The sequence below is a fragment of the Dipodomys spectabilis genome, unplaced genomic scaffold (assembly GCF_019054845.1).
Source record: "Dipodomys spectabilis isolate Male_0828 unplaced genomic scaffold, ASM1905484v1 ptg000264l, whole genome shotgun sequence".
NCBI classification, from domain to species: Eukaryota; Metazoa; Chordata; class Mammalia; order Rodentia; family Heteromyidae; genus Dipodomys; species Dipodomys spectabilis.
Window position 1 is genome coordinate 9729036 of NW_024870941.1, and position 20281 is coordinate 9749316.

Genomic DNA, 20281 nt, shown 5'->3' on the forward strand with positions numbered 1-20281 from the left:
ATCACCGCTTGAAGCCAACCAGGGCAGAAAAGTCCCTATGAGACTCTTATCTCCAAATAATCATTCCAAAAAGAGAACAAAAATGTGGAGCTGCGGCTCAAAGTGACACAGCGCTAGACTCTGTCTAGCATAAAGAACTCAGGGACAGCACCCAGGCCCTGAGTTCTCATGACCAACCACCCACCCCCCAAAAGGAACATGTTATTATGATTATTGCCCACAATAGGAAGATGCCCACACGTGGTTCCCCTGGCTTTAGACTCCTAGGCCGCACCTTTGCCCAGTCCTTGCCAGCCTCCCACTGACTTCCCAGTCCCAGAAAAGGCATCTTTCTTGACACTGGTGGCAGATTTCCTACCTTGTCTTCTACTTTGGGTGTTGCTCATGGTATTGTGTGTGTGTGTGTGTGTGTGTGTGTGTGTGTGTGTGTGTGTGCGTGTGTCCCCTCTGTTTTTCTCTGTAGAACTGGGGTTTGAACTCAGGGCCTATGCTTGCTAAGCAGATGCTCTATCACTTGAACCATGGCTCTAGCCCTTTTTGTTTTAGTTTTCAGAACAAAAATCCTTCTACATAGGATCATAGACACATACCACTGGGCCTAACTGATTGTGTGGGGTGGGGTTCTTGCTAGCTTTTTGCTCAGGTTGGTCCTGAAGCTTGATCTCCTGACCCCTTAGCCTCCTGAGTGGCTGGAACTACAAGAGTATGTCATTGTGGGAGGCCTTAACAATATTTCCTGTAGCCTTTTGTGCATCTTTCTAAACCTGTACTGTGTTCATCTTTCTTTTCTAAAATAAAAAAAGTTAACAGCTTTATTAAGTGCACCTGCCACATTGTGCAGTTTGACCATTTGTGGAACAAAATTGGCCATCAGTATATTCACAGACCTGTGCAAACCTCACTCATCATGGCTCAGAGAGAAGCTTGGTGCCTTTAGCCATTACCCGCCCTCCATTCCTGCGCAGTTATGAAACACATGCTTGGTCTTCATCCTGGCTTCTTGGCACACAGGCCGAAATCGTTGGGACTCTCTGAAGCAATGTTAATGTCTTTTGAAAGCTGATGACTGACTGGCTGGCAGAAGGGCTCCAGGTGGCTGTTGGGCAGGGCTGGCCCCCCTTTTCCCCCTCCTCCCCCCTACACTGGGAACTGAGTAATTTGAGGGCAGAGACTTCCAGCCCCACCCCTGCCTCCTCGGGAGACGGGCCTGAAGGTTGAGCTGGTCACCAATGTCATGGTCCACCACATTCATGTAGCAAACCTCCGGAAACCCCCAAGGTCAGGATTTGCCTTGCCACGTGGGGGCTACAGAGGATGGGGCCCTGGGAAGGGTACGGGGACCCCGTGTCCGCCCAGCACCTCCGTCTCTCCCTCTGTCTCTGCATCTGGTGTTCACTGGTGTCCTCCATCACTTCCCGGGTGACAGATAAGATGACGTGAGGGAAAAGTGTTTCCTCAGTGCTGCCAGCTGCTGTCCCTGAAGGAAACTGAGCATGTAGCCACGCCCGGGGAGCTCACGTCTTTCTGGGACAAGAAATACTTTTCGGGGGTACCCCAAGAGCCCCACGGGAGATTCCCTGTCTACAGACCCCACGTCTTGCACACCCGGCACATACTTGCATACACACCACGCGCACATACCATTCGCTAGTGAGCTGATCTTTCAGACTCTGCAAAGACTGCTCGGTCCAGACAGGAGGCCTGGGCAGACAGCAAAGGCGCCTCCCCAGCCTCCACCCACGGCGGCCACCGGGTCCGGCCTCAGGGACCCGAGACCAAGGGACTTGCATCCAAGCAGCCCACCGACGGCGTCTCCACTTTTACCCTTGGGACCTTCCCCATGCCTCAGTCTCCTGGAATGTGCCCCGAGCTTACCCCGGTGCGGGAGCGCCTGTCACCACACCTCAGGGGTCCCCAGTACATGCCTCCATTCTCTGAAGGTAATGCCATGCTCTGTTGTTTAGATCGACAAGAAAAATGCCTGCACACTTAGGCAGCCAGAGGAAAAATACTGAATGGTGAGAGGGTCAGAAACATGTCTGGGCCTCCCTCCCCCAGGTCTTAGCAATCTTTCCTTCATCACATGCAACAAGGAATGGCCTTGGTGGCTTTAGGTTTCCCTCTCCTGCCAGGTCATGGATTCGCTGTCATTGTGTGTCTGGCTTCTTTTACTGAGTAGAACATTTTCCAGGATCACCCACATTGTAGTGCAGGGCCCTATCACCCTCTGGATGTTAAATAGACCGGTTTTCACTTATCCGTTCATCAGTTGCTGGACATCAGGTTGTTTCATTGTGTGGCTGCATGGATGAACAGCTCTGTACTGGGAGTCTTTGTGGGGAGTTTCTATGGACGTTTTTCACTTCTCTTGGTGTGGTGGTGGTGGTGCGTGTGTATACCACCGCGGGCTCACGTGATAACTCAGAGTCTACTCTCTGGTTCACTATTTGTAAACCCAAGTGTGAGGAGCTTTTCTCCCGGGTTTCTGAATGATCTCTTTCTCCTCACATTTAAAGCCTTCGGTTGGATTGGATGGGGACCTCTGACAAAGCTGGAGGAGGTGAGACCCAGGTTTTCTCATTGTCCACCAGGGACGCCGCACCCTAGCGGTGATGCCGGGGCCTGGGCCCCCTGGCGGCCCCCGGGGTCTGGGCGCGCTGTGGGCTGCCTGCGCTTGGAGCCTCCCCTCTCTCCTCCGGACTCAGCTTCGCACTAACGGGTTTTCGTGAGACCAGTGCCCAGGAGATGGCCAGACAGCCAGGGCAAGGCCCCTGCCCTTCCCCGAGGCTTGCCTGAAACCAGCAGTTGAAACTTGAGCCCTGGGCTTGGTGATTAAATGTTTGCCAAGTGAGTAACTTCCTCAAACATCGGGTGTTGGGTCCTGTGTCTGCCCTGAGGTGATTGGCCAGGGCGGATCTGGTCTCCCTCCTGCTCTGCCAGCAGGGCTGTGGGAGGGGACCCACGGCCAAGGGAGCTGGAGGCAAGGCTTGGCTGAGGAGTGGGGAGCGGGGAGCACCCGCAGGCCAGGACGCTCCAGGGACCCCAGGCCAAGGTGGCGCTTCACCAGGAGCAGCTGGTGAAGGCGTGTGCAGGAGGTGCCCCCCGCCCCCGCCCACCCCCGTGCCCCCTCTGCACATCCTGTCCTGGAGGCCAGAGGCCCGGAAGGAGGACCCCCACCCCACTCCCCAGGCCGCACAGAGTTAGGACTGCAGGGATGTCCACACCCTTCTTGGCACCCCAGCCCTGGGCTGGGGGTGCTCCTCAGCGCCCCGCCTCATTTTCCCCACCCAGCTGGCTTAGGGCCCTGAGCCATCTGCAGCCTCCTGCTTTTCAGTGCCTGCGTCTGGGTGGAGGTGGAGGCGCTTTCTGAGGGGGGAAGGTTGGTGGAGGCTGAGGGGTTGAGGAGGCCATGACCAGAAAGAGAGGGAGAGGCACTGTCCCCGCCCCACACCCGCACAGGACTCTGCTCCTCCGACAGCACAGCATCAGGATTCAGCTCCTTTTATTGGGGGCTGCTGGCATTGGGGGGCCAGAGGAGAGTCAGCCCACCCAGGGCTTCCTGAGGAAGAGCGGTCAGGCCCGGTGGGCGTGGCGTGGCCCCGTGGCGCTCCAGCGGAAGGAGGCGTCAGTCATGGTTGCAGAGGCTGTACTGGCAGCAGGCGATGGACACGTGAGGCCCCATGTCCAGGCTGCTGACGCTGGGGCAGCCGCTGTAGCACATCTTGGTGACCAAGGGCAGGTCGTTGAAGCTGATGGGTGCCCCTGGGGGTGGGAGGAGAACCAGGGGCGGCCCCTGAGCCGAGCGGCCTAAGCCCATGTCTCACCGGAGCACACCAGGCATGGGTGTCCCCACGCTTCCCCACTCCATCCCCCCCTGAGCTGTGTCCCCCCAAGAGAGGGGGGTGTGGCTGGCCACCCGGCGCCCCACTCACGGGTGGCAATGATGACGCAGTGGGTGGAGCCCCTCGGGCAGCTGGACGCGTGGGAGCACCCGCCAAAGCCCTTGCAGCGGTGACATCGCAGGCCCTGTGCGGCGGCTGCAGGAAGAGGCACAGGCCGGTGACCGGCAGGCAGCCCGGCCGCCCCGCTTCCTCCCCGGGCACAGGGCACCGGGCTCCGCGAGGCACTGGGCGGGGCGAGCTCTTGGTGCCAGCCTCAGCCGAGGCTCAGCCTGCCAAGGTGACCCTGCGACCGTCCGCCCAGGCCAGAGCACCCCTGGGACGGATGGAGCCTGTGGGGTGTGGGAGCCTGGGCTTCTGGGGAGCTTGGGGAGTGGGCGGGGAAGAAGCACAGGGCCTGAGACTTCCACCTTCCACCTTCAGGGGCCTGAACAGGACCCTGGACGCGGGTCAGGACCTCAATTCTGGAGCTTCTCTTAGTGGAAACCTAGGGAAGGCCAACCAGAGGAAGGCAGGGCGGGAGGGTCCTGGGCTGGCAGGGGGGTCCTGGGCTGGCCCTGTTTTCTCTGTCCTGTGTCCCTCGGCCTCCACCCGCTCCTCCCTCATCCTCTCCACCTCCATTCCTCTGCCTCAGTCCTCAGGGCATCCTGTCCCCCATCTTCTCCTTGGCTCACATATAGAGGTGAGTCCTCCCTGGCCTGCAGGTGGCCAGGTCCTTACCAAGTGCCCTGCGCACACACGCATGCACCTCAGGCCTCGGGGGATCCCAGCTGTCCTCAGGAAGCTGAGCCGGGAAGCTGGGCAAGGCCAGGCTGGCAGCCTTGTGGCCCTGAGGGTCAGCCCCAGCCCCAGCTCAGCTCCCACCACAGCCACGCCTCCACCACCCTCGGCACGCAGAGATCTGGACTCAGCCAGGGCCTGGGGACCGTCCTCTGGCCTGTGTCTTTGAAGCAGGGGACACACAGGAAGTCCCACCTGCTTCAAGGTCCCCATGACCCTGGGCAGTCCACAGCCCTGCAGGACAGCCGAGACCCCACCTCCCGCAAGAAGTAGCGAGGAAGCCCATCCACCCCAATGAAGACACCCAGCGGCCATCCCAAGTCTAAGGTGCTTGAGGTCTGCATCCTCCCTGGACACAGGAGGGCCGAGTGGGGGCAGATGGAGGGGGACGAGTGGTCAGGACACCACGAGGGATGGAGGGGGAGCTGTGGAGAACCCAACTTCTCCTATCTCCACCGTGTGCATTCTTCCCTGGGCCCCCCAGCGTTGCCTGTGCTATCCCTCCACCCCAGCTCAGGGCCGCCTCCCCCAAGAAGCCCTCCTGGGTGTCCAGGGCCTCTTTGTCAGCTGCACCCACCCAGGGCTGCACTGCCCCAGTCCCACTCCCATCAGAGAAGAGGGCTTTCGTGGGCATGGGGCTGCCGGCCTCTGTGCGCCCATCCCCCTCCCGCCCCTCCTCCACGCCGGGTGAGGCTCGGGTTTGTGGAACAAATGAGTGAATCAGGGCTGGGAAGGGAAGGAGGGAGGGATCCTCAGGAGAAAGAACTCTTCTTCCTTGTTCAGCAATGAGACAAAGATGTTTCAGCTCCTAACAGGACCGAGGGTGGGGGACACAGGGACCGGGCCCCCATCCACACTTGCCACTCAGAGAGGCAGCTCTGAAGAAGACAGGGAGGGGCAGCGGGATGTGCGCAGGGGCGGCAGACTGGGTTAGCGGCCTGCCCCGCTTCCCCGCACGCAGCCACGGCGGTTACCTCCCTCTGATTCGGTCTGCTCCAGCTAAAGCAGGAACAGGGTGTAGTGGCCCCTCCCACCAGCCACAAGCCCCGGAGAGAGGTGCTGCCCATGAGAAGTGGCGGTGGCACGGAGCACGGGCACCCCGAGACAGGCTCACGCAGCCCCAGGCCCCCCGTCCTCTTGCAACGGGAAGAGTCTGGAGCAGGCCAGGGCTTGTCCCTTGGGACAACTGGGTTTCCATAGAGGGGGACTGGCATGTTCTCTCATGGAAGAGATGGTCTCGGGGTCAGAGGTGCCTGGGGTGTGCCAGCCGTGGCTGAGAGGGTGGGAGGGCTGCTCTGCGCCCATGGAGATGCTGCTGGCCCATGACTGCTGGCTGGCTGTGCCCCCTGGAGCCCCAGGCCTGACAGGGGCAGAGGCCGCCCATCTGAGCTCGGGTCCTTGGCGCCAGAGGGTCTTGGTCTTCAAGGTGGAGATAATCTTCCTGATGACTGTGGACAGCGGTCCAGCCACTTAGGACAGAGGGCCCAAGGGGCCAGGACCCTGGACAGCGGCCCAGCCTCTCAGGACAGAGGATCTCTAGGGGACCAGGACCCTGGACAGCGGTCCAGCTTCTCAGGACAGAGGATCTCTAGGGGGCCAGGACACTGGACAGCGGCCCAGCCTCTCAGGACAGAGGGTCTCTAGGGGGCCAGGACCCTGGACAGCAGCCTAGCCTCTCAGGACAGAGGGTTTCTAGGGGGCCAGGACCCTGGACAGCGGCCCAGCCTCTCAGGACAGAGGGTTTCTAGGGGGCCAGGACCCTGGACAGCGGCCCAGCCTCTCAGGACAGAGGGTCCCTAATGGGCCAGATTGGGAGGGATGCCTCTGGGGAGAGACTTGTGACCAGTGTTAAGGATGCCCCTCTCAGGTGGGCAGGAGGCAGAGGCTTTGCCAGGGAGGCTGGAGTGTGGAGGGAGAAGAGCTGGTGGGTGACAGGACAGCTACCAACAAGGGCTGGGGACACGCTAGAGCTCTGCTGGGAGGTGGAGGCCAGGCCGGGACAGGGAAGTTTGGGGTGCCGTGAGGAGCCCTCAGGCGGCACTGGGATAAAGCACCTGAGCCCAGGGCAAGGGGGCTGGCCTGGGGGTGGGGTGGGGTGAAGGTTCAGTCAGAGGCAGCTGAGGATGGGGGTGGGCAGGGGGTGGGGTATCAGGAAAGGGGGCTCCAGGAGGTGACAGCAAGGGCGGAGGGAGAGGCATTTCGTGTTGAGTACTGGGTAGTGAGGGTCCGCAAGAAGTCTGGCCTGAGGGGACTCGGGGCTCTGAGGCATGGGGTGAGGAGGAACTGCTGAGTTCTCCAAGCAGGCTGGTGCACAGGAAGGGGACAGTGCCAGGGAGAGGGGAAGGGGCAGGAAAGGGCTCCCCCAGAGGGACAGGGGTAGACAGGAGCAATGGGGGAGGTGGCTGAATCCCCGGACTCACCCAGGTCCAGGGTCAAGATCATGGTGAGCAGGAGCTTGAAGAGAAGCCTCATGTTCCTGGGATGAGCAGGAGCCTGAGCCTGCCGCCCCTTATACCTGGGCTGCTCCTACCCCACCCTTGCCTCCCTGCTGCCACTAGCTCCCAGTGAGTCACCAGAAGCCTGGCTCAGCTGGGAGCTGGGCAGGACCCACTTGGCCCAGAGCTGGCCAGGTGGCCAGCCCCACCTGGCAAGCCTGGCCTGGTTCCATGAGCTCGTTCCCTGGTCTGTTGAGCAGAGGGGGCCAGGTTGCCAGGCCTCAGGCTCCAATGCCCAACGTACAGACAGCTCTACAGGCAACTGGCCGGCTGCCCCTAACCCTGCCAGTTGCAGATGGAGATGAGACCCTGCGTGGGCCCGGCTGCCCTAGATGGAGCTCTCAAAGTACACCTCCTTGGCAGAGGCTGAACTTCCACCTGCCAAGTCACTCCAGCCCATCCCGCCTCTCCCAGAGCTGGAGGCGTGGAGAGGAGCCGGGAAAGCGCAGCTGTGCACTTCGACTCCAGGGTGAGGGATCGTCCTGGCACGGGATCCAAGGCCTCCCTGTGGTGCTGGTCCAGGAGCAGCAGGAGGGGCAGCAAGGCCCTGCCCCAAGAGGGTAAGAGCAGAAGGGGCATCTGTGGGGCAGGGGTTGTTCAGCCCAACACCTGGGGTTCTGAACTGGGGCCATGCAGGGGTGTGACCACGGGTCAGGGACCCTCCTGTGTCTCTGTGCCTTGCCAGTGGCTCTGGCCTGGCCCTCTGCCCGGGGGGCTTCCTAAGCCTGGGCTGCAGAGGTCCAAAGGGAAGGAGACCCTCTTTCTTGGGCGAGTCATGAGAATGGAGTCAGGAACCAGAAACCAGGTGAAGGGTGGGTGCTGGGGCAGGTGCTGGGCCCCATCTCCCTCCCTCCCTCCCTCCCCGCCTCCCTCCCTCCCTCCCTCCCTCCTTCCATCCAGCCTGCTGTCCCTCTCAGGGCGGGAGGGTTTATTTCCCGAAAATCCTGCTTGCCCGCCCCCTGCCAGCAGCCAGAGAAGTGGGAAGAACCTTGGCGAGCAGGAACTCAGGGCCCACGCAGCAGCCCAGCAGCCCGGGAAGACCCACAAGGCAGACAGGCAAGGCCTGAGGTCAGGCAGGAGGGGAGGAGAGAGGGGCAGACACAGGTGTCCATCGTCTTTTATTCATTCTGTGAGGGAAGCTGCTAGACCTCACCTAGGAACTGAGTACACAGTGCTGGGGGTGGGGGAGGGACTAGGCTGGCACTCTAGTCTGACACGGTCCGGGGAAGCGTCTGGACCCCAGGATGGCAGATAGGATAGGGCCTGCTGCGACCCTGCCCTGGACGCTGGCACCGCAAGTACCTGGGCGTGAGATCCCTCGTGTCACCAGGAAGAGGGTCAGGGTGTGGAGAGGCCCGAGAGGCCCGGGACGTGCAGAGCAGCAGGTCCCCGTAACAAGCGTTGGGGAGAAAGAAGCAGAGGACAGAGGGGCATGCCGCTTCCTCCTGTGCTTCTAGAACTTCAGGTTGCGACAACAGCACAGGTCACCACAACCACTCGGACACGGCAGAGGGAAGCAAGCAGCAGCGGACCCAGCGTCTGGTTCAGGAAAGCCAGCCTCAGAGTGGGGCAGATCGCTCTACCCTGACTGGCACCTCTCCGCAGACCAGGTGGCCTCCGGGCTCCTTAGTCACTTTCCTGCTCGTGACACAGAGGCAGCCCCGGGTCTCGGGTCAGGGCTGGGCTCCGCGGCTCCGTGGCACCCCACGGCAGGCGTACTGCTCCACCAGCCCCCGCGCGGTGGATGGCGCCTCTGCAGAGCTCCGGGCTGCGTCCAGACCCTGACTCCAGAGTGAGCTGCAGCCCACAGACCTGAGTGCCCACCCAGGTCGGGGACTTGAGTCCCACTGCTCTGCCTGCAGCCCCAGCCTCGGTAGCCGCCCATGCAGATGGTCAGCCCTGTGTGCCTGGCGCCCTCGGTCCTCTCTGCCTTGCCAGCCACGCCTGGCATCCAGCCCTGACTCCACACTCGAGCCCACAGCTCCTCAACCCTCACTCCCCGCTTTCTCTTCAAAGCCCCTGGATCCTGAGCCCCTGTAGTAATAACCATGCCAAGGGTCTCTGATGTTTATGAGCACGTCATCACCCTGGGATGTGGAGCCCAGGGCACCCTGGCCAGTAGGGAGGCGGGGCCAGGGGTGGTCAGGCCAGCTGGCCTTGGGGACATAAACCCTGACTGTGTCTCCATTTCCTTATCTGTCCAAGGGGTACAGTGGTGGCCCCCATGCAGCAAAGCCGCAGTGGGGCTAGACAGATGTCACCACACCACCCTGGAAGGGATAGGGAAGGATAGGCCAGTGGGCACCACTCTTCCCGTTTCTCTAATCTGCAACAACCACTCCCTTGCCAAGCTTAGCCCTGCTTCCCCTGAGCACCATCTTTACGCGCTGAGCCAGGTGCCTAGGACAGGACCGCCAGGCAGGGCCCTGTCACAGGGGAGGGGCAGCATGGTCCCGGGCCGTGTGGTCCTGTGGGGCTTGGATGGAGTCGTGTGGCAGGCCACGGGGTGATGCAGGAGAGAAGACCCCAGCACCGTACCCATCACAGCCTCTTGGGAGCCCACAGGTGACCAGGCTTTTCCCATCATCCTCTGCCACGAGAGGGAGCACTGTGGCTCAGGCCTCTCCCAGCTCTGGCCCAGGCTGCAGCTGGATTGGTGACAGTGGCCTCACGCAAGTGAGGTAGTGGCAACTTCCAGGCCCTTCCCGTCGAGCCAGGCCCACGCGTACCCTTCCCAGCCAGCGCCCCGAGGGCGGTCTGGTTCACTGGTCACTTGCTAATGGGGGGGGACAGAGGGGGTGTCCTGGAGGAGCACAAGGGCAGCACCGGCCTCCCTGCTCCCCAGGGAGGGGCTCATGCCCAACTGGCCCCAAGGAAACAATTGCCATGTCTGGTTCTGCACTGGACCCATGGCTACTCATGCATGTGTGCACACATGTCCTCTATGTGGCCTCCTTCCTGCCTCCCGGGAGGCCCATCCTATTGGAAGTCAATGGCCCTCATCCTCAGGCCCCTCCCCATGTCCCCTTTGCAAGAGGGCCGCCATGCCTCCTCCCTCCCCTAGCATCCTGTCTTCCAGAAGGTGAGGCAGAATGGAGCCTGCAGTGGCCCAGAGGGGACCCCACCTCCCGGGCTCTGTGGGTGGACAGTCCCGGCCACTCAGGATGCAGCAGTCTCTGACATGGGCGCTGCCACCACCCCACCTCCTGGGCCCGGCCAGCTTGAGAGTCTCCTGGGCAGCACCTGGGCCTGGGCACCGATCAGTGAAGAGATCCGAGCCCATCTGGCCTCACTGGTCCACTGGCATTGGTGTGGCAGGGCTGGACAGACTGGTGTCTCTCAAATCTAGGCTGTGGTGTGGTGGCCAGCACTATCTGTGGTGGCTGCTGCCGACGTGGCCTGGCTTCTTGCGCATCTGTCCAGCTGGGGTCTCCTGAGGGATGGGGGCGGGGACTACAGGAGTTGCCAAGGGACCTGAGCGACCATGAGCACTCTGCAGGGTGGTGGCCTCATCTCCCCCTCCCCCCCCCCCGCCAGCTTGCCCCACCCCCTTCCACCCTACCCAGAATAGCGCTGGCCCTGGCCAGCAGGCAGGCCAGACTGAATATAGCACAGCCTGTCCACCCCCACGTCCCCGATCCCTGCCAGCCTCAGGATACTGGGCCTCATACCAGGGTGGGGAGAGAGGAGGATGGGAAGGTGAAGGGGTCTAGCTGCGCCCTGGGCGCATACGCCTCCCAGTGCCCCAGACAGCCTCGAGCACTGGAGGGACAGCAGGCCTGGTGAGGTGCACTGCCCACTCCCCTGGCCAAGCGCTCTAGGACTCTAAACTTGGCAGAGCTCCAGGAGCAGCTGGCAGTGACAAAGGCCTTCCTCCCCTTGGCTCACTCCATCCTGCCCTGGGCAAGAAGCCCTGCTGGGTCCTGCACGGCCCCTAGCTGGCTCCTGATCTTCCCTCCTTCCACCCAGCACCTACCACGCTGAGTGGGAGCTTTCTGCATGGAAGGTGGGGGTTTGGCTGCTGCCCCCATGAAATCAGTGATCCTGAACTGCCTGGACTCCCTCCGGCTACAAACAGCACTCTGGCCCCTTCCCCCCACAGAGGAGGGCCCGGCACCCTGGAGGTTCAGGGTCACACAGCAGCCGTTTGAGAAGTGACTGTCATGGCCCTGAAGCGAGGTTCTATGGGAAGCTGGAGCTCAGCAGTCCTCCCTGACAGCCCTGGGCCTGGGGACGGCTGGCGGGAGTCTCAGGAGAGTAGGAAGTGGGGTTGAGTGGGGTGCAGTATAAGAGGGTACAAGAGTCTCTTGAGAGCTTTGCTTTTGAGTTGGTCTTCCCTGGGAGCCAGGGCCTCACAGCAGACCCCAAAGGGTGGACAGGAGAATGGGGGCCAAGGCCAGGAGGGCTGGGGTGGCAAAGCCAGCCCCATTGCAGAGGTCATACTGGCAGCAGGAGGTGGTGGATGCGTGCTTGGAGTAGCCATCGTATACCGTCTCAAAGCAGCTGGGTACACAGGACTTGCTCACCTTCATCCGGTACGGGGTGTAGTCTGCAGTGGGCAGGAGGCAAGAAGCATCCCTGAGAGAGGCAGGACCCCCCGCACACAGGGCCAATCAGGTCCCAGGAAGGGCGCAGGGAGGGCGGGAGCCTCTGTCCCCACCACCGGACTCACAGGTGCGCGTGGTCATGCAGTACGAGACCATGGCGGGGCAGCGCATAGGGTTGAAGCAGTTGTCTCCGTTGTAGGCACACACATGGCAGTCCAGAGCCTGGGCTGGGGGCGGGAGGTGGGAGTCACAGAACCCGGAGAAACCCCACTCTGGCCATCAGAGGGCACCCCGCGCCCCCACTGCCAGGACAAGTCTGGGAATTCCGCCCCCCCCCCCCTTAGGCTGCCCGTCCCACATTCCAGGCTGTACATCTTTCTGTCCTTGCCCACCTTACCCAGAGGCAGGCCCACCAGGGCCACCAGCAGCAGGCCGAGCAGGGGTGCCATGACCGGAGGCCAGGGGACAGCGTGGGAGCGGGAAGGCAAGCAGCAGCTGGTCCTGGCTCCACTGGGCCGGTGGCAGGGGCAGGGCACAGGGGGTGCAGGCAGGCTCTTCCGGCCTGACGCTGGTACACCAGCCCTGCACTGAAGTTGGCAGAGACGTGTGGTCAGTGCTGGGCCTGGGCAGTCACCGGGTGTCCGTCAGGGAAGGGTCCCTGGGCAGGGCCGGGGCATTCCAACCAGAGGCCAGTCCCCACCCACGCCCAAGCTGGCACGTACATCCTGCAGGGTCGGGGCAGAGCAAGATGGGGTGGCAGTGTGAGGAGAGGCTGCAGCGGCCGGATATGAACCCCAGATTTCACTCTGGGTACGTTTGCTGCAGGACGCTTGGAGAGCGAGCACGCAGACCCTGGGGCCCGGGGTGCAGGGGCCGCCAGGACGGGCTGGGGTCCCTGCTCTCTACCCACCGCTCCACCTCCCGCCTCCAGGGGTCCCCTGTGTGGGTTCCACTTGTAAGGAAGGCCACGCGGGACAGCGGGGCTGGGGGGCCACGCCCGGCTGGGACAGGGCGCTGGGGCTGCCCCAGAAGCGCTGGGGGACACGGGACGAGGCGCCCCCCGTCTGGCCTGGGGTCTGGGGCCGCGTCCGCCCTCACCCCGCCTCGACACTTGGTTCCCATTCCCGCCCGGGGGACAGAACCGGCGTCCCAAATCCGCTTCCCTGGCGCCCCGCCGGGTGCCCAGGGCCTGCCCGGGGCTGGGCCGCGGCTCCCCCACCCCGGCGCCGAGCTCCGCCCCGGAGACTGCGGGCCCGGCTGCGGCGGGGCCGGGAGGCTCCCACGGCTCTCCTCGTCCCCGGCCTCCGCCAGCGCGGGTCCCCGCCGGGCCCAGCACTCACCGGCGGCTCCCAGGTCCCCCTCGGGGTGAGCGCGCGGCCCCGCGAGCCGTCCTTCCCGCAGCACCCCGCCGCACAGCGCGCACCCGGCGCCTGCCCGCCTCGCCCGCCCGCGCGCCCGCCTCCGGCCGGCCCCGCTCCGCCCTTCCCCGCCTCGGCCCGCCCAGGCCGCACCGCACGCTCCGCCCCTTCCCCGCGTCTCCCAGGGCGCACCGCACGCTCCGCCCCTTCCCCCGCGTCTCCCAGGGCGCCCCGCACGCCCCGCCCCTTCCCCGCGTCTCCCCGCCCAGGGCGCCCCGCACGCCCCGCCCCTTCCCCGCCTCGGCCCGCCCAGGGCGCACCGCACGCTCCGCCCCTGCCCCGCGTCTCCCCGCCTCGATGCCCCTTCCGCCCCCCCCTCCGCGTCTCCCCCCCCAGGGCGCACCGCACGCTCCGCCCCTTCCCCCGCGTCTCCCCGGGCGCACTGCACGCTCCGACCCTGCCCCGCGTCTCCCCGCCTCGATGCCCCTTTCCCCCCCCCCCCCCCCCGCGTCTCCCCGGGCGCACCGCACGCTCCGACCCTCCCCCCCCCCCCCCCCCCCCCCCGCGCGTCTCCCTGCCTGGGCCCTGCCCAGGGCACATCGCAGGCTTCCACGCAAGTCCATCCTGCACCAGAGCAGGAGCGCACAGCAGCCTCTCCCCGCCGGTCCCCAGATCTCGGCACCAGCCCCACCCCATGAGCTCACGGCGGGGCTCGCGCTCTGGGGCCCTAGTGGGCTCCCAGGTTACACGCGTGGGAGCCCGACAGAGGCCATGAGTCAGGATGCGCACAATCCCTAGTGACACCTTTGCGACCTTGGGGCACCGCTGGGAGTCTCTCCGCACCCGGGGCCTTAGCCCACCCTCTTGCCCTCCCTCACAAGTGTCCTCAGGAGGGGCCCGCTGACCACCGGAAGGGAGTTACTGTCCCCAGCCTCTCTGGGTCTTGCTTTCCAGGTGGGGTGCACTTGGGGCTCACAACCTCAGAATCACCTTATGGTCTGCACCAACCCCCATCATGATCCTGGTGTTAGGGAGCTATTTTTCATAGCCTTAAGTACTTCATTTTAAGTGAAATTTAATCGGTTTCCATGGCCCAAGATGTCTGTCTGTCTGTCTGTCTGTCTGTCTGTCTGTCTGTCTGTCTGTCTCTCTCTCTCTCTCTCTCTCTCTCTCTCTCTCTTTCTGTTGAGAGAAAAAGACACTCCTCTGACCTAACCGCCCTGGCATCTGGATAGGTCTGTTCCGGTTCTGGATAAACTGAGTTGGTCATGTGACGCTCTCTCTGCCAAATGGTCACTTGTCAAATGTGTCAGGAGTTGGGGACACCACGGGGACTAGAAACCCACCCGTGTTCTCAAATACTCTGCCCACATGGAGCTCACAGGGCCCCTGCTCAGGAGGCCATAGAGGAAACATGGATGGGGAACCCCCCGGAGCCGGAGCCAAGTGCGCCCCGAGCTCCAACACCCACTGTGAAGGAGTCGTCAGGCCCTGGACCCCTACCCTGTTTTAAAAAACAAAAACAAAACAAGACAACATATACAGAATGTGACTGACCGGGGGTCTTGGTTACAGGCCACACCTGGCCCAGGGTGACCTTGCAGGTTCTCTTGAATTCTTTTCCAGCACACTGTAAACAGAAGGACCTGCCAGGGCAAGTGCCGAGGCTCTGAGGCCTGAATTCAGCTCGCAGCATCCCTGGCATCCTCCACCTTGGCTTTATATAAACCGTCGCAGTCTGGCCAGGAAGAGTCGCTTTTGTCCTATTATGTACCCGTTTCTCCTGACCCAACTTGTGGAATCTACGAGTCTTGCTGTTGCTCAGGACCACAATTCCAGGCTGGGAATGTGGCTCAGTGTAGAGTGCTTGTCTAGCATGCGTGAAGCCCTGGGTTTGATTCCTTACTACCACATAAACAGAAAAAGCTGAAGTGGTACTGTGATTCAAATGGCAGAGTGCTAGCCTTGAGCACAGAGAGGCTCGGGGACAGTGCCTGGACCCTGAGTTGAAGCCCCAAGACTGGCAAAACAAACAACGAGGGTCTGGGAAGGTGGCTCAATGGTAGAGCGCTTGCCTTGCATGCATAAGGCCCTGGGTTCGATTCCTCAGCACCACATAAGCAAAAAGAAATAAGCTGGAAGTGGCACTGTGGTAGAGCACTAGCCTTGAGCTGAAGAGCTGAGGGACAGAGCCCAGGCCCAGAGCTCAGGCCCCACGACCAGACCCCCCCCGAAACACACACACACACACACACACTTCCATCAGTGAGTTCTCAGTGAACTGTACCTTGTGTGATCCCAGTGTTATATCCCAGCTCCCGGAGCTGGTGGGACTCAAACACACAATTGGCAAAAGGAGTCACCAGCACTCAGTCAAACTGGCTGGAAGCCTTTTATTAGCCACATGGCGTCTGTCCCCAGCTCGCAGGGCTTCGGAGAACAGCCCTATTTGCTTTTCATGGGGGATTTTTATAGGAAAGGGTTCACATCGGTGATGTTTCCCAGAGCAAGCAAGCAAGGTTACAGGTGCAAAACAGCCTTGAGTCACAAGAGCATAGGCAAACCATAATCTTGACTTGGGCAGCATGATCGATACTATTGATATTGACATTATTAGACAAAGTCAAAACAACCCTTAGCTTACAGAAGTCAAAACTTAACCTTGGGAAGAAATAGTATATTTTAAATCTCAAAACATTAGAAACTCATTCCCATGCGTGGGGGGTGCACTGAAATTTCCCTTACAGAAATGATGTTTATTGTAAGCTCCTGGCTAATGCAGCAACAGCTGGTGAGAAGCTCCAAGGTTGTCGGTGGCTTCAGCAATGTTTGTGATAAACTGCAAAGCTGCCAGCCTGGGAAACCTGAGAGGGGGAGAGATGTTATGCTTTTTAGCAAGGATGGAAAGGGACTAAGGCTGACTGTTGGCCATTTAACCTGGAGTCTCTCTCTACAGAGGAGTTCTGCCTTTAATATTTGGCCCTATTTTTAATCATCAATAATTTTGTTCTGTTTTCTGACTTTACATGTTACACCAGGTCTGTCTGCCTCCTATCTATCTATCTATCTATCTATCTATCTATCTATCTATCTATCGCCGACACTGGAGCTTGAACTCAGGTTGGAGCACTGTCCCTGAACCTTTTTGCCCAAGGCTAGCGTGCTAGTGTCTCTGCGTCTGGCCTTTTGGTGGTTAATTGGAGACCAGAGTCTTACGGACTGTGCTGCCTTTTAGCTGATTCTCGGAGCTCAGCTTTCTGAGTAGCCAGGATGCGGACGCGAGTGTGCCCCCAGCCTCTGGCCTGTTTGTCCCTTTCTCACCTCATGGCACACAAGCCTGGGTTGTTCTGACTGGCACACTGGCTCCCAAGTGAGGAAGAGAAAGGAGCCAAGAAGATAGGCACAGAAGTCTCCGGAATCTTCCGCTGAGTCAGGGTTCATGCTCAGGTTTGAGGAGTCTACCTGAAGGGAGCTGTGCAGGAGAGAGCATCCAGGAGAGAGCAGACAAGTCCCAGAGCAGGTTCCGGGCCACCAGAGCTCTGTGACGTTCTAGTGGCCACTGGAGGGTGCTCTGGCACCAGGCCTGGCTCTGGCCACCCAAGCCACAGCCCTACGGGCACAGCTCCACTGCAGCAGGACCCTGGGTAGGGCTGGGGTCCCTGGAGGTCCATATCCTGCTATGGCTAAGAGACAGGGCAAGGGCTCTTCAGCAGACCCTGGCCCCCATGAACATGAGTGAAGTGTTGAGTCTAAGTGTAGGAAACTGAGGCCCTAGGAGATCCAGCACCATGCCTGGGATCAAGAGGTAAGGACCAGGAGTGATCAGGAACAGAACTCAGGGCTGAGGTGGAGATGTGGGGCTCTCAGAGCAGAGGCAGGGGTAAAGCTATGGGGCTCACAGAGCAGGGGCAGGGTGGAGAAGAGGCAGGGGTGGAGATGTGGGGTTTGCAGAGCAGAATACAGCTCTGAGTGGTGGTGCCTTGGCTTGGGTGCAAGGGCCCTACAGTGGCCTGGGGTCTCAGGGGAGCAGGGTGGCCTCACAATTAAGCAACACACCCTACCTCTCCAGCCCTGCAAAAGCTGGGGCTGAAGAAGGCTTCTTCCAGGGCAGAGAGGGGAGGACTTGTGCCTAGGACCCCTCCCCACCGCCACGCCCCCACTACCTGCTGGGACAGGGTTCTCCAGACACGGTTTGAGGGTGCCAGTAGGCTACAAGTCAGAGCCTTGTGCCTCAGTGGCAGCTATCCAGCCTGGGGGAGCATGGCTGCTGTCATGTGGGGCCACCCGTGCCCCGGGACAGAGAAGACCGCTCGCTTGGCACCCACTCTTTGACTCAGCCTTACAGGGAATGGACACACCCAGTCTCTGGAGCCTCCCCCATCCCTCCTCTTGCCTCTGGGTCCCGGGGTTGTTGAGTCACACCCTCCCCGCTTCCCACTGGGTGTTTTTGGGTGACGTTCTTCCCTGGCAGCTGGGGTTGCCTTGAGCTGTGGTGTGATCAGAGCTCTCCCAGCTCTAAGCTGTGGTGTGATCAGAGCTCTCCCAGCTCTGAGCTGTGGTGTGATCAGAGCTCTCCCAGCTCTGAGGCTTGCGACCTTTCTGCACCTCCAGGGCCAAAAGCTCAGGTCCGTGGATCTGGTGTCCCTTGTCCCAGAGCCAGCAGTGGGAGAGGCCATCAATCCTGGTCTGCCCGGCTCCCTCAGGCCCCTCCCCAACTGGGGGGGGGACTGCAGGAGGGCCAGCAGGGCCCTCCCAGGGTGGGGACCGAGGGAAGGGCCTGCCCTTCCCAGGATGAGATGGGACCTCACCTACAAGACTGGGAGATTTGGAAAGCACCTGCCCGACCCAGCCTAGCAGCCTAGCCACAGCCACGCTGGTCTTAAATCATTTATTTTCATGCAGAGGTTTGAGTAGAAAAATAAAGGAGTACAAAATCAGAAGGGATGGGAGCTGGGTCTGTTTTCTGCCTTCCATACTGCTACTGTGCAGCTGCCCGCCTCTTCTGGCCCTGGGCACCGGTCATCTGCCCTCCGTGCCCACCAGGAGGTCAGCTCCAGCCTCAGCATCCAGCACTCCCTTCATGGCCATGGAGGAGGCTAGGGGAACCCCGGGAGCAGGAGGGGCAGGGGCGCGGGTCCTTCCCAGGAGAGTCACAGGCGAGGGCCCAGGATGAGGAGCAGGAGGCCCAGGCCCAGCACGGGGCCCAGGGAGGAGCTGGTGCGCGGGGAGCTGGCGGACAAGGCGCTGTTGCACAGGTCACCCTGGCAGCACTCGGTGGTGACGCTGCCGCTGCTCACCTGGCCCGGCTGGATGCTGCTGGGGGTGCACCAGTCTACACAGTCCTTCCTGACCAGGTTTCCCGACAGAGGCTCCACTGCGGAACGGCGGGGGGGGGGGGGGGGAGCGGTCAGGACTGCCCATTGTCCAGCTCAGCTTTTATACACCCGTCCCCCTCCCACTTCTGGGCACAGTTGCCTGACTATGACTGAAGGGTTGTTATCTTTGTGCAGGGGAGGAGGGGGGAGGGCGAAGGGGGAGCTCCCGCCTGAGGGTCCCGGCCCACCACTCACCTGTGGTGATGGTCCTGCAAAATTTGGAGCTGGCCGGGCAGGACTGGGGTTCCTTGCAGTTGGTCGAGCTGTTGCACACGTGACAGCGGAGTGCCTGGGCTGGTGGGGGAAGGTGGTGAGGCTCAGGTCCGGGTCGGCTCCGCCAGGCGGAGCACTGCACCTCCGCCACAGGCAGTGGCCGCCCCTGGCCATCCCTGGCCCCCTCAGAGCTCCGCCCGGGCCCAGCTCAGGAGGCCCTTGCCCTGCCCCCCGCCCTGGAGAAGGCCTCTAGTGCTAGACCACATCAGGGAGAGGCCAGGCCGGCCTGGCAAGGAGAGCCAGGGCCTCCCCGGGCCTCAGGGCACCCTGCACGCTGCCTAGAGCAGCTCCTGGGACACAATGGCCCCACACCCCAAGAGGCTGTGCCGGGCCCCACTGCCAGCTGGCTGCCTGTGGCGGGGAGCACGGGCTGGGGCAGGGAACCACTCCAGAACCACCTTTCTGAGGGTCTCCAGTGCTACTGGTCCAGTCTAATCCTTTGATTCTTAGGTATTGTAAGCCCGCCATTTGTTGGGTTAAGATAGAGGTCCATTTTGTTTTAAATGCCAAGAGTAGAGCATCCCATGTGCCAGTATTCTCGGCTCCTCGGCTTCAGGCTTCCTTCCTGTCAGGACCAGTCTGGCTAAGCCAGGGCTGCCCACCCTGCCCTGCCCCAGCCCAGCCCTGCCCACTCTGCCAGGCCCCAGGCCCGGCCTCTCACCTGGACCCATGGCCACAGCCAGGGCCGTGAGGAGCAGCAGGACTGTCTTCATCCTGGTCTGGGTCTGGGAGCAGTAGCGGCTCCTCCTTCCCCGGCCTTATAGCTGGGACAGTGGTATGGGAGGGGCAGGGAGGGGCCCCAGCAAGCGGGTGGCACGCCACCAGGCTTGCTTCACCCTGCCGGGCCCACACGCACCACCCCAGCACATGCTGGGCGTCTGCCAGCGGGAGGGTCCATGGCCCCCGGCCCCCTCCCAGGGCCAGGTCTGCCCTCTGGGGCTGCGCAGGGCCAGTTCTGGGCAGGGGCCCCGAGTCTCCCTCTGTCTGCCATCTCTGTCTCTGCCAGCTGGGTTTCCGTTCTCATTCCATCCGCCAGTCCCTGGGTCGTGTCACCGACCGCCCGCCCCCGTCACCTCCGGCCCCTTGGTCCTCTCCTCCACCCCCTTGTACAGCCCCTTCCAGGCACAGTCTGTGCTCGGTGCCCCGAGGGGCCCCACCGGCAGGGAGGTGCTACGCCAGGCCCAGTGCAGCCCTGGAGCACAGAACCGCAGAGATGCAAACTGATGGCCTGTGGGAGGCAGAGGAGAGAGCAGTGTGGGGGAGAGAGAGCACACTGGGGGCAAAGACCCCAGGCCTTGGGGTCCCAGCCATCACAAGTGCTGGGGAACTCTGGGCTGGAGCAGGGTTGATGGGAATGGAGGGGGAGGGTCCAGCTGCAGAGGACAAGATTTCTTGTTGGGAAGATACAAGTCCTCTCCAGCCTTCTCTTTCCCCCAGACCCTGCCCTTCTCAGGCCTCAAGACCCTCCCCAGTCCCGCGCCCTGGGACACACCTAGAGACGCAGCATCTCAGTGGGCCTCCTGGTTTGTAACACTCCCAATCTCTGCGCCGGCT

The 20281-nt window shown here is 61.9% G+C and overlaps 3 protein-coding genes across 5 annotated transcripts; all 3 read right to left on the bottom strand.

Annotated features, from left to right (window-relative positions):
* Nucleotides 1–3625: 3625 nt before the first annotated feature.
* On the bottom strand, nt 3626–7151 carry LOC122125305 (secreted Ly-6/uPAR domain-containing protein 2-like). The gene is made up of 3 exons (XM_042699903.1): nt 7100–7151; nt 3933–4037; nt 3626–3762 (listed from the first exon to the last, which is right to left on the bottom strand). Exons 1-3 carry the CDS (start codon nt 7149–7151, stop codon nt 3626–3628), a joined length of 294 nt encoding a protein of 97 aa, XP_042555837.1.
* A 3585-nt stretch (nt 7152–10736) lies between these two features.
* Nucleotides 10737–13140, bottom strand: Lynx1 (Ly6/neurotoxin 1). Of its 2 annotated transcripts, XM_042699974.1 has the most exons (5): nt 13062–13140; nt 12444–12446; nt 12119–12308; nt 11847–11948; nt 10737–11723 (listed from the first exon to the last, which is right to left on the bottom strand). In XM_042699974.1, the coding sequence occupies exons 3-5, from the start codon at nt 12168–12170 to the stop codon at nt 11527–11529; spliced, it is 351 nt and encodes a 116-aa protein (XP_042555908.1). In that variant the 5' UTR covers nt 12171–12308; nt 12444–12446; nt 13062–13140; the 3' UTR covers nt 10737–11526. The 2 variants fall into 2 exon arrangements, with proteins under 2 accessions (XP_042555908.1, XP_042555907.1); XM_042699973.1 differs by lacking the exon at nt 12444–12446 and having other exon boundaries at nt 13062–13114.
* A 4813-nt stretch (nt 13141–17953) lies between these two features.
* On the bottom strand, nt 17954–19492 carry Ly6d (lymphocyte antigen 6 family member D). 2 transcript variants are annotated; one of them, XM_042699976.1, is made up of 3 exons: nt 19389–19492; nt 18650–18748; nt 17954–18453 (listed from the first exon to the last, which is right to left on the bottom strand). In XM_042699976.1, exons 1-3 carry the CDS (start codon nt 19438–19440, stop codon nt 18230–18232), a joined length of 375 nt encoding a protein of 124 aa, XP_042555910.1. In that variant the 5' UTR covers nt 19441–19492; the 3' UTR covers nt 17954–18229. The 2 variants fall into 2 exon arrangements, with proteins under 2 accessions (XP_042555910.1, XP_042555909.1); XM_042699975.1 differs by lacking the exon at nt 19389–19492 and adding an exon at nt 19126–19207.
* Between the last annotated feature and the right edge of the window lie 789 nt (nt 19493–20281).